General features: G+C 40.1%; 1 protein-coding gene across 6 annotated transcripts in view; it reads right to left on the bottom strand.

Annotated features, from left to right (window-relative positions):
- LOC101172189 (glutamate receptor, ionotropic, kainate 2) overlaps positions 1-22,163 on the bottom strand; it is a 253,946-nt gene that overhangs the window by 160,977 nt on the left and 70,806 nt on the right. For 5 of the 6 annotated variants that reach the window (XR_002291930.3, XM_078933421.1, XM_020709977.3 and 2 more), the window contains 2 exons: positions 3,082-3,249; positions 2,272-2,529 (listed from right to left, as the gene is read on the bottom strand). The exons of the other annotated variant lie outside the window; for it this stretch is intronic. Coding sequence is in view for 4 of the 5 variants with exons in the window: in XM_078933421.1 (XP_078789547.1) it covers positions 2,272-2,529; positions 3,082-3,249 (426 nt within the window). In the remaining variant the exon portion in view is untranslated. The remainder of the gene's footprint in view (positions 1-2,271; positions 2,530-3,081; positions 3,250-22,163) is intronic. 6 annotated transcript variants of the gene reach the window in all.

Raw genomic sequence — 22,163 nt, 5'->3', positions numbered from 1 at the left:
GACATAAGAAAGGTGATTATTGGTTGATTAGATCAAATGGAATATTTAGATCAAATGTCCAAATTTGAGTATGTGTCAGTAGATCTATGTGTGGGCATTAATAAAAAATAAAATAATACATTAGTGCACGTGTAAAACACATTTCTTTCAACTTTTAATCTTGCTTAAACTTGCTCAAATAAAAAATCTCAAATGTTTTGTCAACTAGGAGTAATTGATATTACATAAACACAAAATGATTCTACACCTGCATTTTTCTACTTAAGTACAAATTTTTGTAGAAATGCAAAACTTTTTTTTACCTGTGGACGTCACAAACCACTTTAACAAAGCTCTAAAGAGAATACTGTTCAACTCCATATTTGAGTAATAAATGAACTCAGCTGTCCTATAAACATATAAAAAAGGGATAAGCAAATGCAGATCCGATGCAAAATTAGCTTAATGTGTCAGTTGGATAAAGGGTTTGGAGGCTGGCAACATTTTGTCAAGCTGGCACACACCCTGAACCGAGGCATATGGTCCATGAGTCTTGCCTGCTGGCTTTTTTGTTACCCAGTGACCTGGTCTGCAGTTAATGTTGAGAGTGAACAAGGTCTGCTTTGATGAATACTGGGGAAAATGTAGAGTGCGGACGCACAGGTTGTGTCTTCACATGCAACAGATGGCAAAGGCCTCCTGCTGTGCTCAGAACCACACTGAAACAATCTGCTCCTTCATATTCATTTACATTATAGACAGCACTAAGACATTGTTTATCACAATTTACTACATTTCAAACTCACTGAAGTCAAGAATCAGTCATTGTAATGTTGATACACGTGAAGCCACTCGTGATTCAACTGTTGAGATCATTTGTACATGTATGTTGGCAGGATGGTAATGGCGAACAAACCAGACATTATAGTGGTGGATAAAGAAAAGAGGTTAGAACTGCAGCTCTCACCCTCCGTGGGGGGTTTCTCACCTAAGCTTGGGTCTTCTACCAGAGGCCTGGGAGCTTGAGGGTCCTGCGCAGTTTCTTAGCTGTTCCTAGCACTGCGCTTTTCTGGACTGAGAGGTCTGAGGTCTTTCCAGGTATCTGTTGTAGCCACTCCTCCAGCTTGGGGGTTACTGCCCCGAGTGCTCCAATTACCACAGGCACCACTGTCACCTTCACTTTCATGCTTTCTCCAGTTCTTCTCTGAGTCCCTGGTATTTCTCCAGTTTCTCATGTTCCTTCTTCCTGATGTTTCCATCGCTTGGCACTGCCACATCCACCACAACGGCTTTCCTCTGTTCTTTGTCCACCATTACAATGTCTGGTTGGTTCGCCATTACCATCCTATCAGTCTGGATCTGGAAGTCCCACAGGATCTTTGCCCTCTCATTCTCTACCACCTTCGTAGGTGTTTCCCATTTTGACCTTGGGGTTTCCAGTTCATATTCTGCACACATGTTCCTGTATATTATTCCAGCCACTTGATTGTGGCGCTCCATGTATGCTTTCCCTGCCAGCATCTTCCACCCTGTAGTTATGTGCTGGATTGTTGGAGGCGCCTCTTTTTACAGCCTACACCTTGGGTTTTGTCTAGTGAGGTAGATCTGAGCCTCTATCGCTCTGGTGCTCAAGGCTTGTTTTTTCCAAATAATGAGAGGATGACTGCAGATTCTGTGCAATTAAGTTACTGGTCTGTGTGTTTCCTGTATTTATTATTTTAATGCTAACACCCCCCAGGCCATAACCAGACGGCGGACAAAAAGCTGGTATTGACATGTCACAATAGATACAAAACCTTCTAAAGCAGACAGCATGCTGGCGGTGAAAAATGTCAAGGTAAAGCTACATCTTTATGCTTCTTTTTAATTGACAAAAAAAGGCCTGTATAGGCCTTTATTTATCATGTCTCCCTGAGCACACATGCGTGTGCATGAGCAAAGGAATTCACCATTCCTTCAAAATAATGAACACACTAACATTAAGAGATTTACAGTGACAATCAGTTTCAAAATTTTTGGACAACACAAACAAAAATATACAGTATGGCAGCACATAGAATGAAACACAACAAAATTACATATGTTTGATCTCATGATACAAAATGAACATAGCTGTCACTGTCATTTTTGGATGGACACTTTGAGGAGGTCTCATCATCTGTCTATCTGCAAGTACATGAGTAAATAAACCCACGTGGCCCAATTATCTAGATTTTCTGCTAATGGCTGGACTGATGAGGTCAACAAAGAGGAAGAACAGCAGTGAAAGTGCAGAAAGTGCTTTCTCCTTACCAGTGCTGTCGTCATAAACCACTGTAACTGTCTTCCACTTGAAGAAGTGCACAAGGTCCAGAATAGCCCGACTGAGGGAGGAGAAGTCTGGATAGAGGCTTACGTAGAAAACATCTCTGTTGTCTGACACTTGGTGTTTCCACTTGGTTTGGATATGTGGGACTCCCAGAGCATTGCAGATGGACTGAACTGCATTGGCAGAGGAGCTATGAGAGGGACCAAAGATGGCTGCCACCCCCAGAGAAAGCTGGTCACAAGCTGGGTAAAAAGAACATTTGAACTGTTAGCTTCTGCAATATAACTTGTTGTGTTCTACTTTGTTGGCTTTTGTTCAATTGCAGTTAATGATCATTAAATCATTTTTTTGAATTTTATTGAAATTATTACATTTATTGCATTTTTTATCAAATCAGAAACAACTTCTACAAATGAATAATTTTCCTTCACCGAATCTTTGTCATCTGCAAAAAAAAAGAACACTTCAAATGTTTTATTTATAAACTCAATTTCTTGTAGTAGCATTTTAACGTGAAAAATTTTTTTTTTCTTCTGCCTCATTTGGACCAGGCCATGAAAATATTGTCTGATTGCCTGAAAAACGTTAGGAACCACTGCTCTATACAATACTTGACTAAGCCACTGTTAGCTTTTAATTAGACCCACTGTACCTACATTATTCAATTTGATAGAAGGACCTGGTTAAATCACTAGGTAGAATACAAGAGTGTAATGAGACCAGATATGAAATGTACTTTTCCTTCTCAGACAGAATCAATTATAGCATTATAGCATAAAACAAAAAACACTCACCTTTCCGGGAGGCCTCAAAACTGTCATAGATGTTTATTCTTTGGATGTCATAGGTGAGTGTGGTGTTTGGCAGCAGGGTTCTGTTCCTGTTGATTGTGTTTAAAGCAAATTTAAAGGCTAGCTCCTCAGCTCCTGATGGGCCGCTTTCAATGGACTCAAATATTCCCCCTGAAAATAAACAAAGAAGTAATCAGAGACAGGCTTTATGTCATTTCTGTTGACCAGCAAATGCTTGTAAAAAAATCCTGTTGAAATAAAGTGGTTATGTAAGGATTTAGTGGTTTGGTTTTGTTCTTGGTCATGTTTCTGGTTTTCTTTTTGTCAGTCACTCCAGTTTCAGGTTCATGATCCATTCATTCATTTTTTTTTTCTCTATTCCGTTTAGTCCCTTTCGGGGTCACGGGGCTGCTTGAGTCTATCCCGGCCACTTGTGGGCGAAGGCAGGGGACGCCCTGGACAGGTCGCCAGTCTGTCGCAGGGTAGAATGTCCTCAATCACACACCCATTCACTCTCACACTCACACCTATGGACAATTTAGAGTTGCCAATTAACCTATGAAGCATGTTTTGGGATGGTGGGAGGAAGCCGGAGATCCTGGAGAAAACCCACGCATGCACAGGGAGAACATACAAACTCCACACAGAGAGGTCCCCATTGATGTTGTGTTTTTCATATCCCCTAGTCGGACTTGAACCACAGGCCTTCTTGGTGTGAGGCAAAAGCGCTAACCACTGCGCCACCGTGCAGTGGTTCATGATCCATCTGTCATGAATTGGTGGTGGAGGACCCAAAATGCAGAAGACCAGGATTGGCGACAGGATATAAAACATTTAATTAACAAACTAAAACATGACAAAACTACGGGGAGAAACAAAACTGTGACACAACAGAGCAGATGACCTGACAAGCATGAACAGAAACCCAGACACTTAAATAGGCTGAGGGTAATTAACTGAACTGAAGACAGCTGTGGATCATGAATCTGAAACTGGAGTGACTGACAAAAAGAAAACCAAAAACATGACCAAGAACCGATCCTGGTCTCCTGCATTTTGGGTCCTCCACCACCAGTCCATGACAGGTTATATGTCTTGAACACTTTATTATTTTTGCTTCATGTTTGCATCAAAATAACTGCAGAAATGCTGAACAGAAGGTTCACAGAAAAAAAAATGGCTAGTTTAGCTAAATGACTGTGATAAAATGGTCTTTGAATAGATCGACTGAGGTTTTTCTACGCTAAGAAATGGGAAAGTGGACCCTTCCTGTACCCATGGTACTTTTGTGGATGACTACACAAACATCCTACAGCTCCCCCACCCCATGCAGTGATGGTAGTTGGTTGTGCCCTTGGAGAAAGTATCAACGTAAAACATTAACCGCGTATGATTCTTGCGCTGTTTATATGCAGTTTATTAGTGATTCGTGCATCAATTATGTAATTTAAATGTGTTATGTGCGCCGATATAAAAGCTATACATCGGTGGTACATGCATGAAAAGGCCGTTAGACATACATGGAACGGTCATGGATAGCTACCAATTTCTGTATGCATCTTGCAAAATTCTGGCACAGTTGTGTAAGATTTACATAATATTTGCATATAAGGTACGTAAAATATGCAGAAACCGCGTAATTCTTAACCACCCAAAAATTTTAAACAGCTCAAAACCGAATTCACATAAAGACCTGTCCGACAGACATCTGTGCACATTGACGAATGACTAACGGAGGAAACACATATGAATGACTAGGGGTGTGTATGGGCAAGAGTCTGGCGATACAATATGTATCCCGATACGCGCCACACGATACGTTGCGTATCCCGATATTTTACCGGAACATATTTTCTTTCTTTTTTTTCAAAGTATGACTTAGAAAAAACTCTACCTGAATTTCAATTCGTTTTCCACTGTAATAAAATTGTAAAATTCCATTTATTTAACGATATACAATATTAAGCACTGCAAATGTATCTCATATATAACTTGCTTTTACCCAAGGAAATTCGTAGTGCTTTTAATTTGGTAACTTAAAATATAGAAAGGGAACAGTCAACATTGCCTGATTTCCACTACAAAATATATTTCAGTTTAAGAAAAAAAATGGAATGACTGTATCTAAACCAATAAGGTTCTAAAACTTTTTTGAGTAAATAAAGTTCTGTTTAGTTCCAACATTGCTTAATGTAGCTTTTAAACGCTTCAGGAGCCTGAATGATGCTTCAAAGACAAAGGAAAAAACAAACAAACCATTCTTTCCAGAAACAATAAAGTGTGATGAGACAGCATGAACAGGTGAAAGAAAGTTGCTTTAATATGGCTAAGATCCTTTTTTTTACATTATTGCACTGCTGCAGCTCCGCTTTCTCACACGCAGAAGTTAACTAGTAACGTCAACACGATGTTGGCCTTTTTTCAGAACGTTGTACACATCACTCTAATCCATCAGGTTGCTAAACTAGAATCTATTGCTGGGAGGTTCTGCAGAACTCTAAGTGCATTAACCTATGAGCCGCTGTGCAGCTGCAGTGCTTAAAAGAACCGCAATCCACATTTTTATATGATACTGCCAGCAAGATACTGGCACCAATATGTATTTAAACACCATAATCTCCATCCATATTTAGAAAATCAGATAAAACATAACAGATCAAAAATACAAAGATTTAGAAAGATACAAATTATATTCATCACTTTAAAAAATGTCACACTCAAAAGTTTTTCAGTCAACTTCCTGGTTAACTTCAGCTGTAAATAAAATATAAACGTCACTGTATCTTGCATCCTTCAACAACAAATCCTGAAAATTTTCTAAACAGTTTTCCTTCCTCAAAGTTTAAGTGACTGCAGTTCCAGTAAATGAATGACAAGAAGATGGTAAATAAAGATTTAGCAACAGCTCATTACAAATGCATCAACTAGAAAACACTTAAAATCCTTTTGTCTAGACTGACTGCACTTTTAGAAACAGACTTTTTTCATTTTTAAAGGAAATTTATCACAAGATTTCCACAATATTCTTAAAATTATCATATTTCTTTCTATTTTTTCTTTTCTATTTTTCATTTACATCTATTAGTCTTTTTTAAAACACTTTTTAAAAAGTTCTGACAGTTGGGCCTCATGGTTAAAAGAAGAAAGATGGACGTTCTTTGTGTTCAAGAACACAGGTTGAAGTTATGGGTAAGAGTGGTGTTCAGGATTGGAATGAAAACTGACAAATGGTGGTCGACCTGGCTAAAATAACTAAAATAGCAGTGGTGAACATGTTTTTCTGGAAAAGGGAGGAGCTTAGGGTGACATATAAAAGTGGAGAGAGGAGGACACAGGTCGGTTACATTTTGGCCATACAAGTTAATCTTGAAAGGGATCAGAGACTGGAAAGTTGTGGCTGGACACAGTGCTGCCACATAGCAGAGGATGGTGGTGTGGATGATGGCTCTGGAGGTGAACAAAATAAAAAGGACAAAGGCAGAGCAATGAGCATGTCCGGGCACAGTGCAGTCCAGTTCTTGAGCGTCTTCCTTGAATGTCTGACACTGTGCCAGTCACTGGGTTCTGTTCAGGGAGGTTGCGTGATGTGCTTCTTTCTTCTCCTATACACTTTTCCAGTAGAGTTGCTAGTCTTGGTGTCTTTGCTGTGATTACCCTGCCACCAAACATACAATGTTGCAGGTTGAGTTCTGAACAGCTGGTTTATCGGACTGCCTTTAGTATCGTTTGTAGAACTCTGCAGGGGGCTGGTCAAGGCCAGGAGCTTTTGTTTGGCAGTTTCCATGCTTCAGTCTAGGGGATCTGGCTGTACATCTAAGGCACTTACTTTTATTTTTAATCACTCCTCTCTTCAAGCTGCATTCATTTTGCTCTTCAAAAGTTGTTTCTATGGTGAGCATCGTTCCTTGTTTCTCCCATATCTCCTAAAGCCAAACTTCTTCAGGATCATTGCTGCTGAAGTGTATACCACTTCATTAGGTTTAATGATTCTCGTGGTGGGTATTGCTCCCGTGGCTTTGTTCAGTTTTGAGGAGACTCTCAGAACTTTGATAACAGTTTCAAAATGGGAAGTTACACTCACGTTTTGCGAGAGTACTCCGTAGCCTCTGATCAAAGCCTTCACATCTTAAATTTAGCAGTCAGATCTTTTATTTATCTTTAACCCTCTGAATATCTGAGCAGAAGATTCCTGTAGGAACAGAGCTGTTGAGACACGTTTCTATTTTCATCTGCATTTACCTTATCAGAGCCCCATTTTCCATGACATAATGAGTCTGAAGGAATTAATAAGCATCTCTTGACAATGGTGTCCTATAATTGGAAAGTCATTAATTTAAAACCACTACTGGTAAACTTCCTTTAAGACTCTGCGTATATCCTCTGAGAAACAAAAATGAAAACATTTCTGTGTTATTATTCACATTGACTAAGATACCAACATGTTTATAGAGGCCACCATCAGTTAACAAATAAAGCAGAGAATGTGCTAATTTCTCCCCCCGAAACACACTTTTCTTGCCAACTCTGTTAGAACCTTGACACTATAACTTACCGTGAGAACACAAGTATACGTTTGTATGTTTGAGCGGTACATAGTACTGTTACAGACATAGAAACATGGACCAATAATCCCTTGTACAAGTTATTTTATGTACCGTAATAATTCAATAATAATAAAATGGCAAGTTACTTTCTGACTACAAAAGAACAACCTTAGTCTGATATAGTTTCAGAGGGCTGCAGAAGACGCAGCACAAAGAGCGCTTAGCCTCTTCAGTAAGATTGTGATTCAAAAAACACTACAGGTCACGATAAACTAAGAGTTCAAGTTAAAGACAACCCAAGCTGGAGTGAGACTGAAAGGCCATCGAAGTCAGTGATGGTTCCCTTTATTACAACATCAATAATGTCTAAGTAAATCCTCAAGTATTAATTAATAACAAGAATTAAAATCTGGTTATCATTTACTTTTAGGTCGGGGGATTACTTCTTTCAAGTAATTTTCTCTAAATGAATTAGGAAATGTCCATATCAATATTTTTAACTGCAGTACAAAACAAAGCAAATTTTAAGTGATTTTAGAAGGTCACAAAATCCCCAAACTGCCTTATGATTTTTTTCAACTTAGGGAGTAGCGGTGATGAGAATTTAGGTTCTTTGGCTCAACACTCCAAAGCAACATATTGTGGTGGAAAGACATTGTCAGGTTTGGGGAAGGGGGGTCCCAAAATGCAGTGACTTTGGATGGAGGGATTGATACAGTTTATTTGGCAGTCACAAAAGTCCTCCAAACAGTAGGGGGTGTCCAAGAGTGTTCTGAGAAGAGAGTCAATGTCAATCAATGGCGGTCGAGTTAATCCAATTCAATTCAGCGGAGGGAACCTCAACGCTAGTCCAGTCCAGTAATCCGAAAAAGTTCAAGATCCAAATGGCAGAATAGGAACAGTCTCACTAGAAAGATGGAGAGATCCAGGAGGGCCAGGCAAAGATCAGAAGGCGAGGACGAAGGCGTGAGTGGGAGACACAGAGGGCAGACAGAGCCGAGGCAGAGGGACCGGAGGGCGAAACGGAGGTCCGCAGGTCCAAGACGTGAGCATGGGTCGAGATGAGGCAGGAAACATGCAAACAGGTACACTTGATGACAAGAAGAGAAGGACCACTATCTGGTACAGAGATTGGTGTGGCAGTGTCTTAAATAGGAGAGCACATAGGTGATCAGCATCACCTAGTAGCTGCAGGTTGAGGTGGGGCTAAATCCTGACAGAGATGAAGAATGGTGAGAACAGAGCTGCCTGGAAGGAGGCCATAAGAAAGACCAAAGAGGAGGTTCATGGCTGCAGTGAACAAGGACATGAGGACAGTTTGTATGAGTGAGGAGGATTCAGAGGGTGCGGTTGGATGGAAACGGAATTATTTACTTTTATTGAAGCATCTTACAAGGAAAAGACACATTTTCAACAACAATAATCCTGATCAATAAACAATTCAGTCATGAAAATGTACAACACTTAAAAGAAAGGAAGTCTCACAGGTACCTACTGACATGTCTTTAAGTAATTTTTGAGCTGAAGATGCAGCAGGTTTGGTGAAATTAATTTAAAAAATCTGTTGTTCCAAAGACTTAGAGTCTGGAGGCATGACTTGATTAGGCTATGCAACCATACGTGCTCGTCACATTCCGTGGAATTTCTCAGCAGATTAAACATGATGATGGCAGAAAAATGATAATCAGGTCATTTTGACAACACAAGATTTTCCAATAGCAGAAATCAATTAATTCCTTTTTAAGACCATTGTATTCTGTCCAACAAAGTACAAATTGATCTGTGGAGAAGTAGGAACAGAACAGTCAGCATAGACAGAAATCTTAACTTTCAACAACCTTATTGCTTTGGTTGAACGTGTTATGAATATTTTATGGAAACCAAGTGTTTTATTTAAGAAAAATGTTTTATGATGCAAAAGGAAACACGGGCACTGTTTCAACTCACCTTTTGGCGTTACTGTCTATTCATCCCCTCTGTTTTGTACACAGAGTTCCCTTGTTTACAGCGAGAGATAAGTTCCATAATTAAAAATAAAGTGAAATCCGTGAAGTAGAATTACAAGGTTTTAAGGTTGTAAAACTATTCACTACACACTTTATACATTTAACCTTGGTGCTATCTTAGATGACCCCACCCGTACATTGACGTGTTCTCCCTACCATGACAAAGATGGATAAAGGTGGAAAGATTTCATGTAATCTATGGACAGCAGTGAAGATCACAAATCATTGAAGAAAAAAGGTTCAGCGCACTGTCTAGTGGGTCTAGATGACCCAACTCCCAATGTTAAAGTGCCTAGAATAGCACAAGGGTTAAACCTTAAACAGGCACTTCTGTTTCTATAACTCACTATTATCCAACGTTGCATTTGTATGAAACAGTTTGTACCTTTCTCAAACAAGATCAACAGCTGTTAATTGACTTGAGGGAGTTCTCTACAGCACTTAGCAGAGCCTTACAGGGGAATGACTGAGAAGAGTTTCACAGCTAATCACTAGAGAATTCCAACTAGGCTGTCATATCTGTTCTACCTGCTCTCTATTTTTATTTTATCTTTTGCTCCTATTGCGTTTTTCCCATACTTTGTCCTTGATACTTGTCTGTTTGTCAGATTACACCTGAGCACAGATCACTACAACAGGACTTATTGCTTGATATGTAATTCTCCTCTTTCTCATAACTAAATCTAAGAAATGTTACACTTCTAAATATGTCAGTGAATCTCAGCTCTCTTTTGAGCACTTGCAGAGACACAGTATCTCTTCTCTGTCACAGCCTCTGTGAACCACTCTTGACTGCAAATGTCAATGAGCAAGGCACAAAAGCAAGGCAGCAGAATCTTGAATGGAAAATGTGTATTCAGATCCAGAGGAAGGATCCACTTTGTCACTTAGCAAAAGTGGCAAATGTTCTTTACACCTGTCTGCACACCTGCAGCTGTGTTTGCAACTACTCCATGTGCAGGTAAATGTCAGACATTTACGTTTTATGTTTTATATTTGTATTGAAGAAGATCATTTAAAGTAATGTTTTATGATCACTGACAAATATGCCAAGAACAATCCTCTCTGAGGACTTTCACCCACCAAACGGCTAAACATATAGGACTATTTACGGAATTTCTTTAATATATGTCTTCGGCTTTATTAGTTATGATTAACTACTAGGTCTTTCTCATGGGTTCCTTACTACTTACCTCACTGCTGAAAATACTGTTAGGTACAAACCACTGTCGCCTTTTGAGTTAAAGGCAAACAGTCTGTACATACATTCTGCGCATATTGCACAGATTAAAATTGGTCAGTTTTTCGTGGAAAAAGTGAGAAAAGTAGTGGTCTTTACTTGAAATTTGTATAGATGTATCATGAATAAACCACGTTAAAACCATTGAAGAAGTAAGAAGAAACCACACAAAGAATACGTAACTCAACGTAGAACATGAACTGTGCATGATTATTGTGCTGTTTATATGAAATTCATCAGTAATTTCTGCGTTTATTACATAAATTTAACGTAAAATGCGGACCCTATATGCGATATAAAACGTGCACGTTGGTGGTACATGCATGAAAGTCCGTTAGACATACGTGGAACGGTCGCGGAAAGCCACAAATTTTGGTATGCATTTTTTTAAAAATCACGCACGATTGCGAAAGATTTCCGTAATAATTAGGTATAAACTACGTCAAATATACATAAACTGCTTAATTCTCAATCGACCAAAAATTTTGAAAAAGCTCAAAACAGAATTCACATAAAGACCAGTTGGCCGAAACCCTCGATTGAAATCGATGCACATCGACGAACTCAAGAAACACTTATGAATTACGTATATCACACATGAATCAGGAAAGACCGAGGTTTCATTTACTTGGAAAATGTTCAAAATGTACATAGCGGCTATGTGACGCAGCCTTTAGATCACAACTAACTCTGTTACATCCTATTCACTTCTGAAGATTGAATCTGGGTAGATTTGTCAAACAGGCAGCCATTCGTTTTCAGTTTCCACACAGAGCTCTTTTCCTATTGCGGCTATCTGTCAGGAAACCAACGTATCAATTAAAGAAGTTCAACCCGGCCCTCTTTCTGCAGCTCTTGTTGCTTTACTATGACAAGAAGCTACATTGTCATCAGTTCCCCTCTCCCCAGCTGGTATTGATTTGCTTTTGTTTGAACCAAGTAGAGGTTTATTGATTTTCTGTGCTCAGATGAGTGTGTGGTATGATCATGAGTAAATGGAAAAATTGAGGGACTTGAGGGATCAGAGACACACACCTGTGGAGCCCTTTCCTCTCACAGAACTCTTACTCCATTCTTATGTCATCCAAGCACATTAAGGGGATCTGCCAAAATCCTAAAGAGCATTTGATGCAGTCTCACCCTGATTTTCAAATACAGAGACGTCTTGTTACGGTTTTTAGAGTGTATTAGAGTGGGACTTCAGTGTTTTGTGGATCTTTGTTTGTATGTCTGTGATTATTTACAGGTGTGGTGCATGAAGGTGTGGCCTCAATTTGGACCAAAGCTGGAGGAGGCAGCCTTAAATCACCCCATGGACTTCCACACTGGGGGAAGGGAGCCTTGCTGCAACAGTCTCCACTGCAGCTTGGCCCTCTTCTCCATCTTGTTTTTGATTTCACCTCTTGTTTAGTTGTGTGTTGCACTTTAGTATTTTGTATTCGTAGTTCTTTGTAGTTTGTATTGTTTGTGCCCACTCTGATTAGTCTTTTGGTTTATAGTTATGTTAAGTGAAGCTGTAGGGGTGAACCGCCATTTTGTTTAGTACATGTTTTCTCCTGTTTTTGTTAGGTTAAGGAGGTTAGTTTTTGTCTTTATTTTCCTTTTCCTTTGTACAGGTAAGATTACATGTTTCAGTTAGTTGGGGTTTTGTTTGTTATTTTGGCCTGGGTTCACCCTGAAGCCTTTTAGCTTCACTTTTAGTATTGTTGGTGGTTGTTTATTTGTAAATAAATTTGACATATTTTTATGGAGACATTTGTTTGGTGTTTTTGTTACAGTTAAATTATTAGCCAAAACTTTACTTTTTTTATGTTATGCCGCCTCGGTGCCCCTAGACACAAAGGGGGCGTAACACGTCTCCATGCTGTCAAGTGCACATCAAGGTGTCCCGCATTTCTTGCATGCAAAGGCTAGAATGAGTTAATCCTGGGTCTTCATCAAATTAAGGTTCCAAGCATCACAGATGTGATGGCGTGTCACTCGCCCTCCATATTTTCTCCATCTCTTATTGGTTTCTGACACGTTCCTTTTGCAAGTCCCAGGACTTCCTTTATAAAATGGCTGTTTCACTGACACAAACTATTACTGTGGTTCTTTAGCACAATTAAAATTATACAAAATAGGAATTGGGGGGTTTCTGCCTGTTTTCCCCACGAATGGTGAATGGTAAAATGGTAAATGGCGTATACATATATAGCGCTTTCTACCCTCTTTCACAGACCCATTCACCCATGCACACAAACATTCACACACTGATGGCGGCTCCGCTGCCGAACACTGGCGCCAACCTCCCACCAGAGGCAAGGTGGGGTTCAGGGTCTTGCCCAAGGACACTTCGACACATGGGCGTGCAAGGCGGGGATCGAACCTGCAATCTTACGATCACGATGGTACAAGAGGACAAAGAAAATCATAAAAAGATTGTCTTTGTTGGATCTGACAGACATGATCTGGGGCTAAAAAAGGGGTATCATCTATAAATTGTATGCAAGGTTTAAGTTTCACACAAATAGCTCCCTGCACCTACAAGCAGGGAACTCCACCAAGTTCCCATCTCTCGTTTCTGCTCCTCATCTCCTGTTCTATTAAGTGCTGCAGGTTTAGCCCAGTGCCCCTTTCTTCCAAGCAGTTGTAACGAAATTCATTCACTAACTTCTGGTTCAAAGACCTACTTCCATTAATGGCCAGAACTATTCAAAGGATTCCCAACCATCTTCCATTCTGTGCTGAGGATAGCATCAAGCCTATTTAAGGCTGGCTTCAGCTCTGCAGTGTCTTATGGGGACAGTAACAGCCTAAAGCTGGCCAGTGAATGAAAAGGAAGCAATGAATTAATTGGCTTTCAAAAACGCATGGAAAAAAACCCACAATGGGAACATCGGATACTGAACCTAAAACAGCAGAAACACAAACCACTGTAATAAACCAAAAGCACAGTCATAGCGCTGTAGTGGAAAACAATTCATTTGGTTCTCTGCACTCTTTTTCGTCCATTCCAAAGGAGAAACGTGTTGCATTTCATTTTGACCTACTTTGGACCCAAATTATTTCTTTTTTCAATAATAATTTATAATGGTGCCTCGATTATTGCAGGAGTAACATTTTAATGATGCATTCACACCTCAAATTTGATGCTTGACACCTGTCCAAAAATGGGTTTATAAACTCGATGCCCCAGACGCGTGACGGAGGAGCTACAGTCAAAAGCCTATAGCCTCATTGCTACATGGAAGCTTTGATAAGTATTTAATTTGCAAAGAAGACACAGATGATGAGTTCTACAAAAGATAAGGTAATCCTGTCTCCATGTCTGAGTTGATGACATCATTCAGAGACTCTCCCAGGACGGGGAGCTTCACCATCTACAGCTGGAGCTGCGTCTGAATGACGGCGCTTTCAGCGGTGCTTCCGTCTCTCTATGGCCCAGTTCAACGACTTGCTGTCCCGCATTAGTCCGAGGAGGAAAAATGAAAATAAGAATAAAATTAAAGGATCTTTTTATTTTTGTCTTCATACAAATGAGACAAACATCTTAAAGCTCAGGAGGAGAACAACCTGATTCTCCTTCATGATGGTTTTGGACTCCACTTGCTAATTGCATCGTCATGAACACATTACAGGCCAAAACATTCTTGAGACTCGTTCTCTTGACTCCCATTTTCTCTCAATCTTTATTTTTGCGTTGTCAACTCAGAGCTCAGTTTTAAAATGTGCCATCAAACAAGCCAATCACAAACCAGAGATTTCATGCTGATTCGTCTAGATCAGGTGCTCACACTTTTTTGGCATGTGAGCTACTTTTGACTCAACAATGTTTTGAAGATCTACCTGTGTGCATATATATATATATATATATATATAAAAATCAATATATATAAGTATATATTTATATATGTATGTATGTATATTTAAATACTATTAATACTATAAGTGAATGTTTGTTAGTCATGTTTATTAGTTATATGTTTATTTGAACATTGTTGTTTATGTACTGATGATTAAGAACTACACAGTAGATTACAAAAAGATACTTTTGTATTAACAGATGAGGCGTTTTATTACAAAGACAGAGAGCAGCGACCACCGTATGTCATGCTCTGTTGTAAACCGTGCAATGCAATGTGGGGAGCGTGGCATTTCCAAAGCGCTGATGATGGCTCCGAACGAAGCGTGTGCCACGGAAAACAACAGCTTCCTTAAAGAGCCCCTATTTATCAGGCGAGAACTGCCCAGCCGATAGCAGGAGCACGCGGGGCGGCTTCAATAAACACTCCGGTTGTCCGGAGTGCTCTTCTGCTGGGGACTTGACTGCCACGGGGCAGAAAGCGACTTTCTGATCACAGAGAATTTGCGCACAGTAAACACGCATGTGCAGTGACGTATGTTTCAGAGGATGTCCGGTTGGCCATTCTGCATGTCAATCCCATGTCAAGTCCTGTACTTCTGGGTGAGGATTTTGATTGGCTGGTGGATTTTTTAGAAGTACGTTTTTTTTTTTGTTACTTTTCTTTGCTGCCCTGTGATCTACCGTCATGTCCTTGAAGATCGACCGGTTGATCACGATCGACTTAATGAGCACACCTGGTCTAGATTCTATCAAATCAAGTGTCGCACATCCAAACCGCTCGGAGACAGACTATGTATCGGTCCTGTTTGACCAGGGGTCTGTAACCTTCAATCCTTCTTGCCTGCTTCTCACTGACCACAACACAGAAAGACGGCAAAGCCCAAAAATACCACACTGCATTATATTTTTATGTTACTATTTTGATTTACAGCCAACAGTCAAACCTCAGATCAAGGAACAACAGGGCGGTTCCCGCCCAGGTGCTAAAGGAGTGAACCAGCTCTAGGGTTGATGGGAGTCTACTCATCTAGTTATAATGTTTTTGATGGATTTAAAGAAGGCGTATAACTAGCATGGGGTCCAGGGAGACTTAGTGAGAGCTGTCTGGTCACTGTATGACCCGAGCAGGAGCATAGTTGTCATAGGCGGCAGTAAGCCCTCTATCACTAGATCTGTTCACAGTATTTCTGGACAAAATTTCTCGGCACAGCCTAGAAAGGCTCAGCTTTCAGTATATAGCAGCTGGGAGGAGGGTCAGCATTGCCAAGTCTGAGGACACAAATCTTATGTTTTCAATTTAGAAATTCACAGTGAAAGATCCGGCCCAGCAGCAACAATCCCAGAGCAGTTAATAAAATACACTAGTTTAAAAACAAAATTCCTAATGTAATACAAAATTGTATTACTTAACTTAAAAACATCTCTTTGCTGTTGGAAACAAGACTCGTGACTGGAACCGCACAACTGAAGAGGTTTGATTAAGTTGCCGTTCAGGCTTTTTTATTTTTATTTTACTGAAATACAGGTTCTTGTAGATTTAAGCAACATCCTCAGCAACATTTTGCAGAAACAAACCTTTGACGTTTGTGTTTCTCATAACACAGGGCAGATGTTTGATCAGAGGTCTCAGAACAATTTATGAAGGGAACTAATAGTTGACTTTCACACTATTTCATGCATATTTGTCATTGCATTTACATTATTTGTATTTCTCATTTCAGATACTTTTAAAATAAGCCCCCCCCCCCCCCCCCCCGATTCCATATAGAGATATGCTGTGGGGACTTTTCATTTTCTGGGTTCTCCATGAAATTGCTGAGGGCTGAAAATGGGTGGAGGGAGCATCGGATGTGCTTTATAGATAATGAGATAGACAAAAAGGAGAAAAAACAAAACAAATGTGCTGAAATTTAGTTTTCCTCAGATAGAAAACAGTGCTGCTGTGAATTCCAATGTAACAAATAAAGATAATTCAGCTGGTGTGGGGGCTCGGCGCAATGTGCTGATAACATGGACAGACAGGCAGCTTTTTAAACAGATCTGCAAGGCTCATCCAGAGCTGCTCCCGGGGCCACAGTGGAGGTGTGTTCAAACTGTGTTTGCGAAAACCAGAGTGCATGTTTAAACAAGTAATAGCCCCGTTTTTTACCCAGCACACCAAGCACCAGGGATGGGATTCCTCAGAAAAATATCCCCTCAGTTTTAGCTGTTGGCATCATGTTGAATAAACTTTTGCAAACAAAGACACAAAGAGAATCTGACAAGTAACAGCAGGCAACATTAGCATGACATTATCATCAGAATTGAATGCTGCCACTGCAGCAGGGACACCATTAGGCACAGATATTTAGAGGGCATCTAATTTAAATTTCTCACAGGAAACAGAAGACAATTTTGCTTTTTTCCCCCCCTCTGTCTCAAACTAAACTAGGTTTATTTGTGCAAGCAAACAGGTCACCTGCTTCACCAGGCTCCACCTACAGGCATATAGAAGACCTGACACTTTATGTTGCCAGCAACCCTACAGCTGCCAATTTGCAGTTAGGACAGATCGTGTAACTACAGGGAACAAAGAGGACTATCAAAACACATCAATTAATCCTGAGGTGGTTCCTGTTTGCACAGATTTTACCAGCAGTTCATTTTGACTGTTGGTACAGAAATATTTTATTTTATTTCTGGTGGGGGCCATTATGGGTTAGAAAAGGGGGGGAAAAAAACGTAAAAATGTAAAAAAAAAAGTTAAGCCATATTGAGAAATCAGAACTGTCCATCCATCATCCATCCATCCATCCATCCATCCATCAATCTGCAGGACCGACTGAATCTCTATAAGAGTTGCGTTGTTGCAGGAACCCCAACCCAGCAAAGGTTGACCAAAGGTGGGGTACACCCTGAACACTATGCCAGTCAGTCACACCTAGGGATAATTTAAAGACACTAATCAACCTATGAAGCATGTTTCTGGACTTTGAGAGGAAGCCGGAGCGCCCGGAGAAAACTCATGCATGCACGAGGAGAACATACGGAAGCAGAACCACAAAAAAAAAAAAACCTTCTGGCAAACAATTACATTACTAGAGTGCAAAAACAGAATAAATATTCAGCAGAAAACACAGCGAGTGTTGCTTTTTTTATTGCTTCTGGCCACTGTGGGCTTTTTCTATGGTGGAGGTGCTGAGAACTGAGGAAAAGGAATCATCTGGCTATAGATATGATATGGAAAGGCATGAGGGAACTCTTATTTCATTCATTTAAAAATAATGTCTAAATAGTTACACAAATAAAAAATACACAATTCATCAATTTGGAGGAAAAATTCACGAGTTTGTTCTAGAGCAGTGGTTCAGGGGTTTCTTTCACCCTGGGAGCGATGAGACATGTTGCAGGAGGTTACAGCTCACACTGGAGCATATGTTCTTACCTTACAGATCCAGCTCGTGTGTTCACAGAAGCTTTGACACCAGGAACATATCAAAATAGGTATGAAATTGTGACATCTTTTTTTCATGGAGTCTGTGTATGTCTGTTGACATTCTTTGAATGTCTGCTGGCGAAGGCGGGTCTAAGGGCAGGGATTTCCAGTTTAGTTTAGTCTGTTTAGTTAGTTAAGCTTAGCATTCTACTGAATTCTATGTATTCATTATCCTTAGGATTTTATATTTACTTTACAATTACCAGCCCATTGAGACGATTTGTGATTTTGGGCTATACAATTAAAATAGAATCAAATTGAATTGGCAAAAAACCTTTGCAGATTTGTAGCTATAGTAACAGTAAGGTCTATAGTTACTGTATGCTAAATGTTCTTTGTCAGGTTCAAACCAAAAGCAATGAAATGTAAAGGAATCTATGACCGGTCTGATTAACAATTCATGTCACCAGCAGGGTTCTTCTTTGTTAAAAAGATTGTTACAGCTTTAAGACTTAGTTACAGGAAGTTCAATCAATAACCATCTGTGATAGTTTTTCCAACCTTGTGTCTATCGGTCAGACAGTTCGATCAGCAAAATACCACGACCTTCCAGAAACAGGTTTGTTCATAACAGAAGACATGGGTGATGCAAACAACCCCTTGAAGAATTCACCAATCCCCATGAAGCAGGCAGACACAATGTTTAATCCTCACACAACAACACACTTCTTGCACACAAAGCTTTGGAAAGTCTTAAAAACTCAAATATTTGTGTGGGTCAAACTCTTAATTTTGTCTGTGACCCAGACATTATTGGGAAACAACCCATCTGAGAAAGCTCTGAATGTGCAAATAAACCCTCTTGTGTGTGTGGAACTTAACTAGGAAAATATTTTGACTTCCAGTGAAGGTTCTTCTTCATTCAGTTAATTAGTCTGATGAAGCCACTTGGAGGAGCGGCGAAACATTTCAAGCTTTTCCAGTTGGTATGACTCCACTTAAAAACTATTTCAACTTCCACAATGTAATGTTTTTACTTCAGTTTGAATCTTTTTTTCACAATGAAAAAAACCCAAACTTTTTATTGGACACCCCTGAAAACTGTAAGCAGCTTCAACATTTTCTGGGATTACAATTGCATCAGGGATGAAATTATAATGTGGCTGCTTCTGTTCTGTCCCTGGCAGGTAAAGCAAGGCATTTATTTATGGGGGTGGACACCTAAGGCTTAGACCCAATAGCTGAAGCTGTCCCATACCAAAAGTCTTTCGCTCACAGTAAAACCCATTCCTGTGCATTCATCTCTTATGGGTTAACTTCTACAGAATTAACCTCTAATGTCAGGGATCACAGGAGTAGGCTAACCAGTTTTTGTCACAGGAGCCTTGAATATTTATGAATTGCTAGGAGATCAGGCCAGGTTGTCCGTTTGTCCAAAATGGATTTGCCTCTCACAATGAAACATAGGAAGCGGACTCCTCGGTTTATTTGTCCTTTTTTTTTTAAATTAAAGTTATTAATCTAGTGGCTGCCATGTGCCTAGGCTTCTCTAGGTCCACACCACTTCTCGTGTCTCCAAAGTAAAGCCCGATCTATTTTCCAAAGGTCAGCTTTGTGTGTAGGCAGATAATACTGAGCTTTCTCCCTCCTGTGTAATAGTTTCACAAAACTTTCAGTACTTTTCTTCCATCGCTGGTTGTATTCCATAGTTAATGAGAGGCTTTTATTATCCAAAAGTTGAACCTGCTCTGTATACACCTGATGTTTTTTGTAGCATCTGCAGCCAATTTGACTTGTACAATGGGTTCTCCCTCTAATTCTAATAAATACGAATGTCTAAGCTCTCTAACCCTTGTGCTATCTTAGATGACCCCACCCTTGCATTGACGTGTTATTCCTACCACGACAAAGATGGATAAAGGTGGAAAGATTTCATGGAATCCATGGACACCAGTGAAGATCACAAATCATTGAAGAAAAAAGGTTCAGTGCACTGTCTAGTGGGGTCCAGATGACCCAACTCCCAATGTTAAAGTGCCTAGGATAGCACAAGGGTGAACTTTCCAAAGTTGATTCTTGCATTCATCTCCATTAACCATAAGTCGAGGTAGTCTGCCTTTTCCTCATTGATCCTTGATACTCTTCAGCCTTTTGGACATCTTGACATTCGATAGGAAATAAATCAACAAAGACCAGAATTCCTGGTGAGCTTTGCAGCTTCAGTAACCATGAACTTAAGGGAATAATACGACAAAGGTTATAATCCCCTTTAGCCTCTTTGACATAGTTACCAGTAACAAAAACACACCTTCTGCCAAGACTCAGACATTTTCAAAGAAGAAAAGCTTCTTGAGTGACAGTCACTAGATATGAATGTTGTGCTTCCACATCAAAGGTTTCCAAACCTGTAGCTAAAATGTTTAAAAGCAGTGCATTAAAAATAAAATCTATCAAAAATTGGACTGAATTTTGAATATTTTCATTTTTAACCGACTGACTTTTACTAGTTTCCTCATGTCTGCAGTGCAGCCAGGGGAGTTGTGTATTAATTCCTCCTTTATAAATAAACTGAATTTAAACAAACAAAATAAATGAGTACTTTGTTTGCTTGACAATAACACTTTAATTTAAGCATTTCAGCGCATTTTGTCAGTTTTACGCTTTATTCATGACAAATGTGCATGTCTTTATGAGCACGCATGAGAAATATAATAAAAATGTTTTTTAAATGACAAAGCGGGAAATCATGACTTGGAGCAGCAGCTCTGCAGTATTCTGTGACATGACACTGCTGTAAATATTTGTGAAGCAATGTGAATTTGCCACAGACATTATGAAAAGCCGCTCATACATGTTGTGCTGTTTCTCCTGAGCCCCTTGGAGCTGGTACAGCTATTAATGTCTTTCTCTGTTTGAATGGGAATTATAGTATGATCCAGTTACCTGAAAGCAAACTGAGCAGACACACCCACCTGAGATTACTTTTTTAACTGCTTCTCATATTAAAACCACACACCAATCTGGGGCAGACTGCCATGGAAATCTAAGTAGAGAATCTTCCCAAAAGGAAATGGACACATTCTTGTGCTGACTGAACTAAGGATCCTATCAGTTACTGAATAGTCAATGACAGCCTGACACCTCCTCTGTGTCTTCCATGTCAGCCACAAGTCCTCATGTTCAGGTCCTGTTTAACACACGGCTCCCTGAGTGTCATCATGTGCTTTACCTGATCTGTGTCAATGCCTCCTTTGAAGGAAAAGCTCGAGGTCACACCCTGCCTGACTCTCTTCATCGGCAGACTGAAATTAATTTGTCCTCCAAAACACAGCAGGCTGGGAATCTGGGTGACAGAAGAAATACTGATGGATGGATGATGGATGTAGTGGAACCATCCGTCTGGTCTCTACAACAAATTTGTTCCATTTGATCCACCATGTGGAACTAGGCAGCAGTAAGACTGTCATCCCAGACCAAGAAACCAAACAGTTTTTCTGTAGATTTTTTGTGATATAATTTTCTTTGGTCAGAATATTGATTACAGTTTTAGTCCAGCTAACTGCCAAGAAATCCCAAACTGTCTCGTATCCAGTCCATCAGTATACGCTCTGTGCATGATAAACTATAGCCACTGTAAACAGGACAAAAAATATATCTACTCCGAGCTCTCTCTGGGTGTCAGAGCTTCTCCCTCATCTCTAAGGGAGTGCCCAGACCCCCTACAGAGGAAGTTTATTTCATCTACTTGTATCCAGAATCTTGCTCTTTCGGTCATGACCCAGAGCTCAAGACCATAGGTGAGTATTTGAACGAAGCATCACTTTTTGACTTTACCACAATGGGACTGCATAACTGAGGACGCCGCTCCAATCCGCCTTTCAGTCTCACGCTCTGATCTTCCCTCACTCGTAGACAAGATCCCAGAATACTTTAACCTCTCCACCTGGGGAAGGGGCTCTCCACCCTCACAGAGAGGACAAGCTACTTTTCTCCAGGGTCCAGAACCATGGCCTCAGTCTTAGCAGTGCTGACC

Source organism: Oryzias latipes, chromosome 16 (assembly GCF_053564925.1).
Source record: "Oryzias latipes strain Hd-rR chromosome 16, Olatipes_Hd-rR_3.1".
Classification (NCBI taxonomy): Eukaryota; Metazoa; Chordata; class Actinopteri; order Beloniformes; family Adrianichthyidae; genus Oryzias; species Oryzias latipes.
The sequence above is the reverse complement of the archived record's forward strand: the minus strand, read 5'-3'. Positions and strand labels throughout refer to the sequence as shown.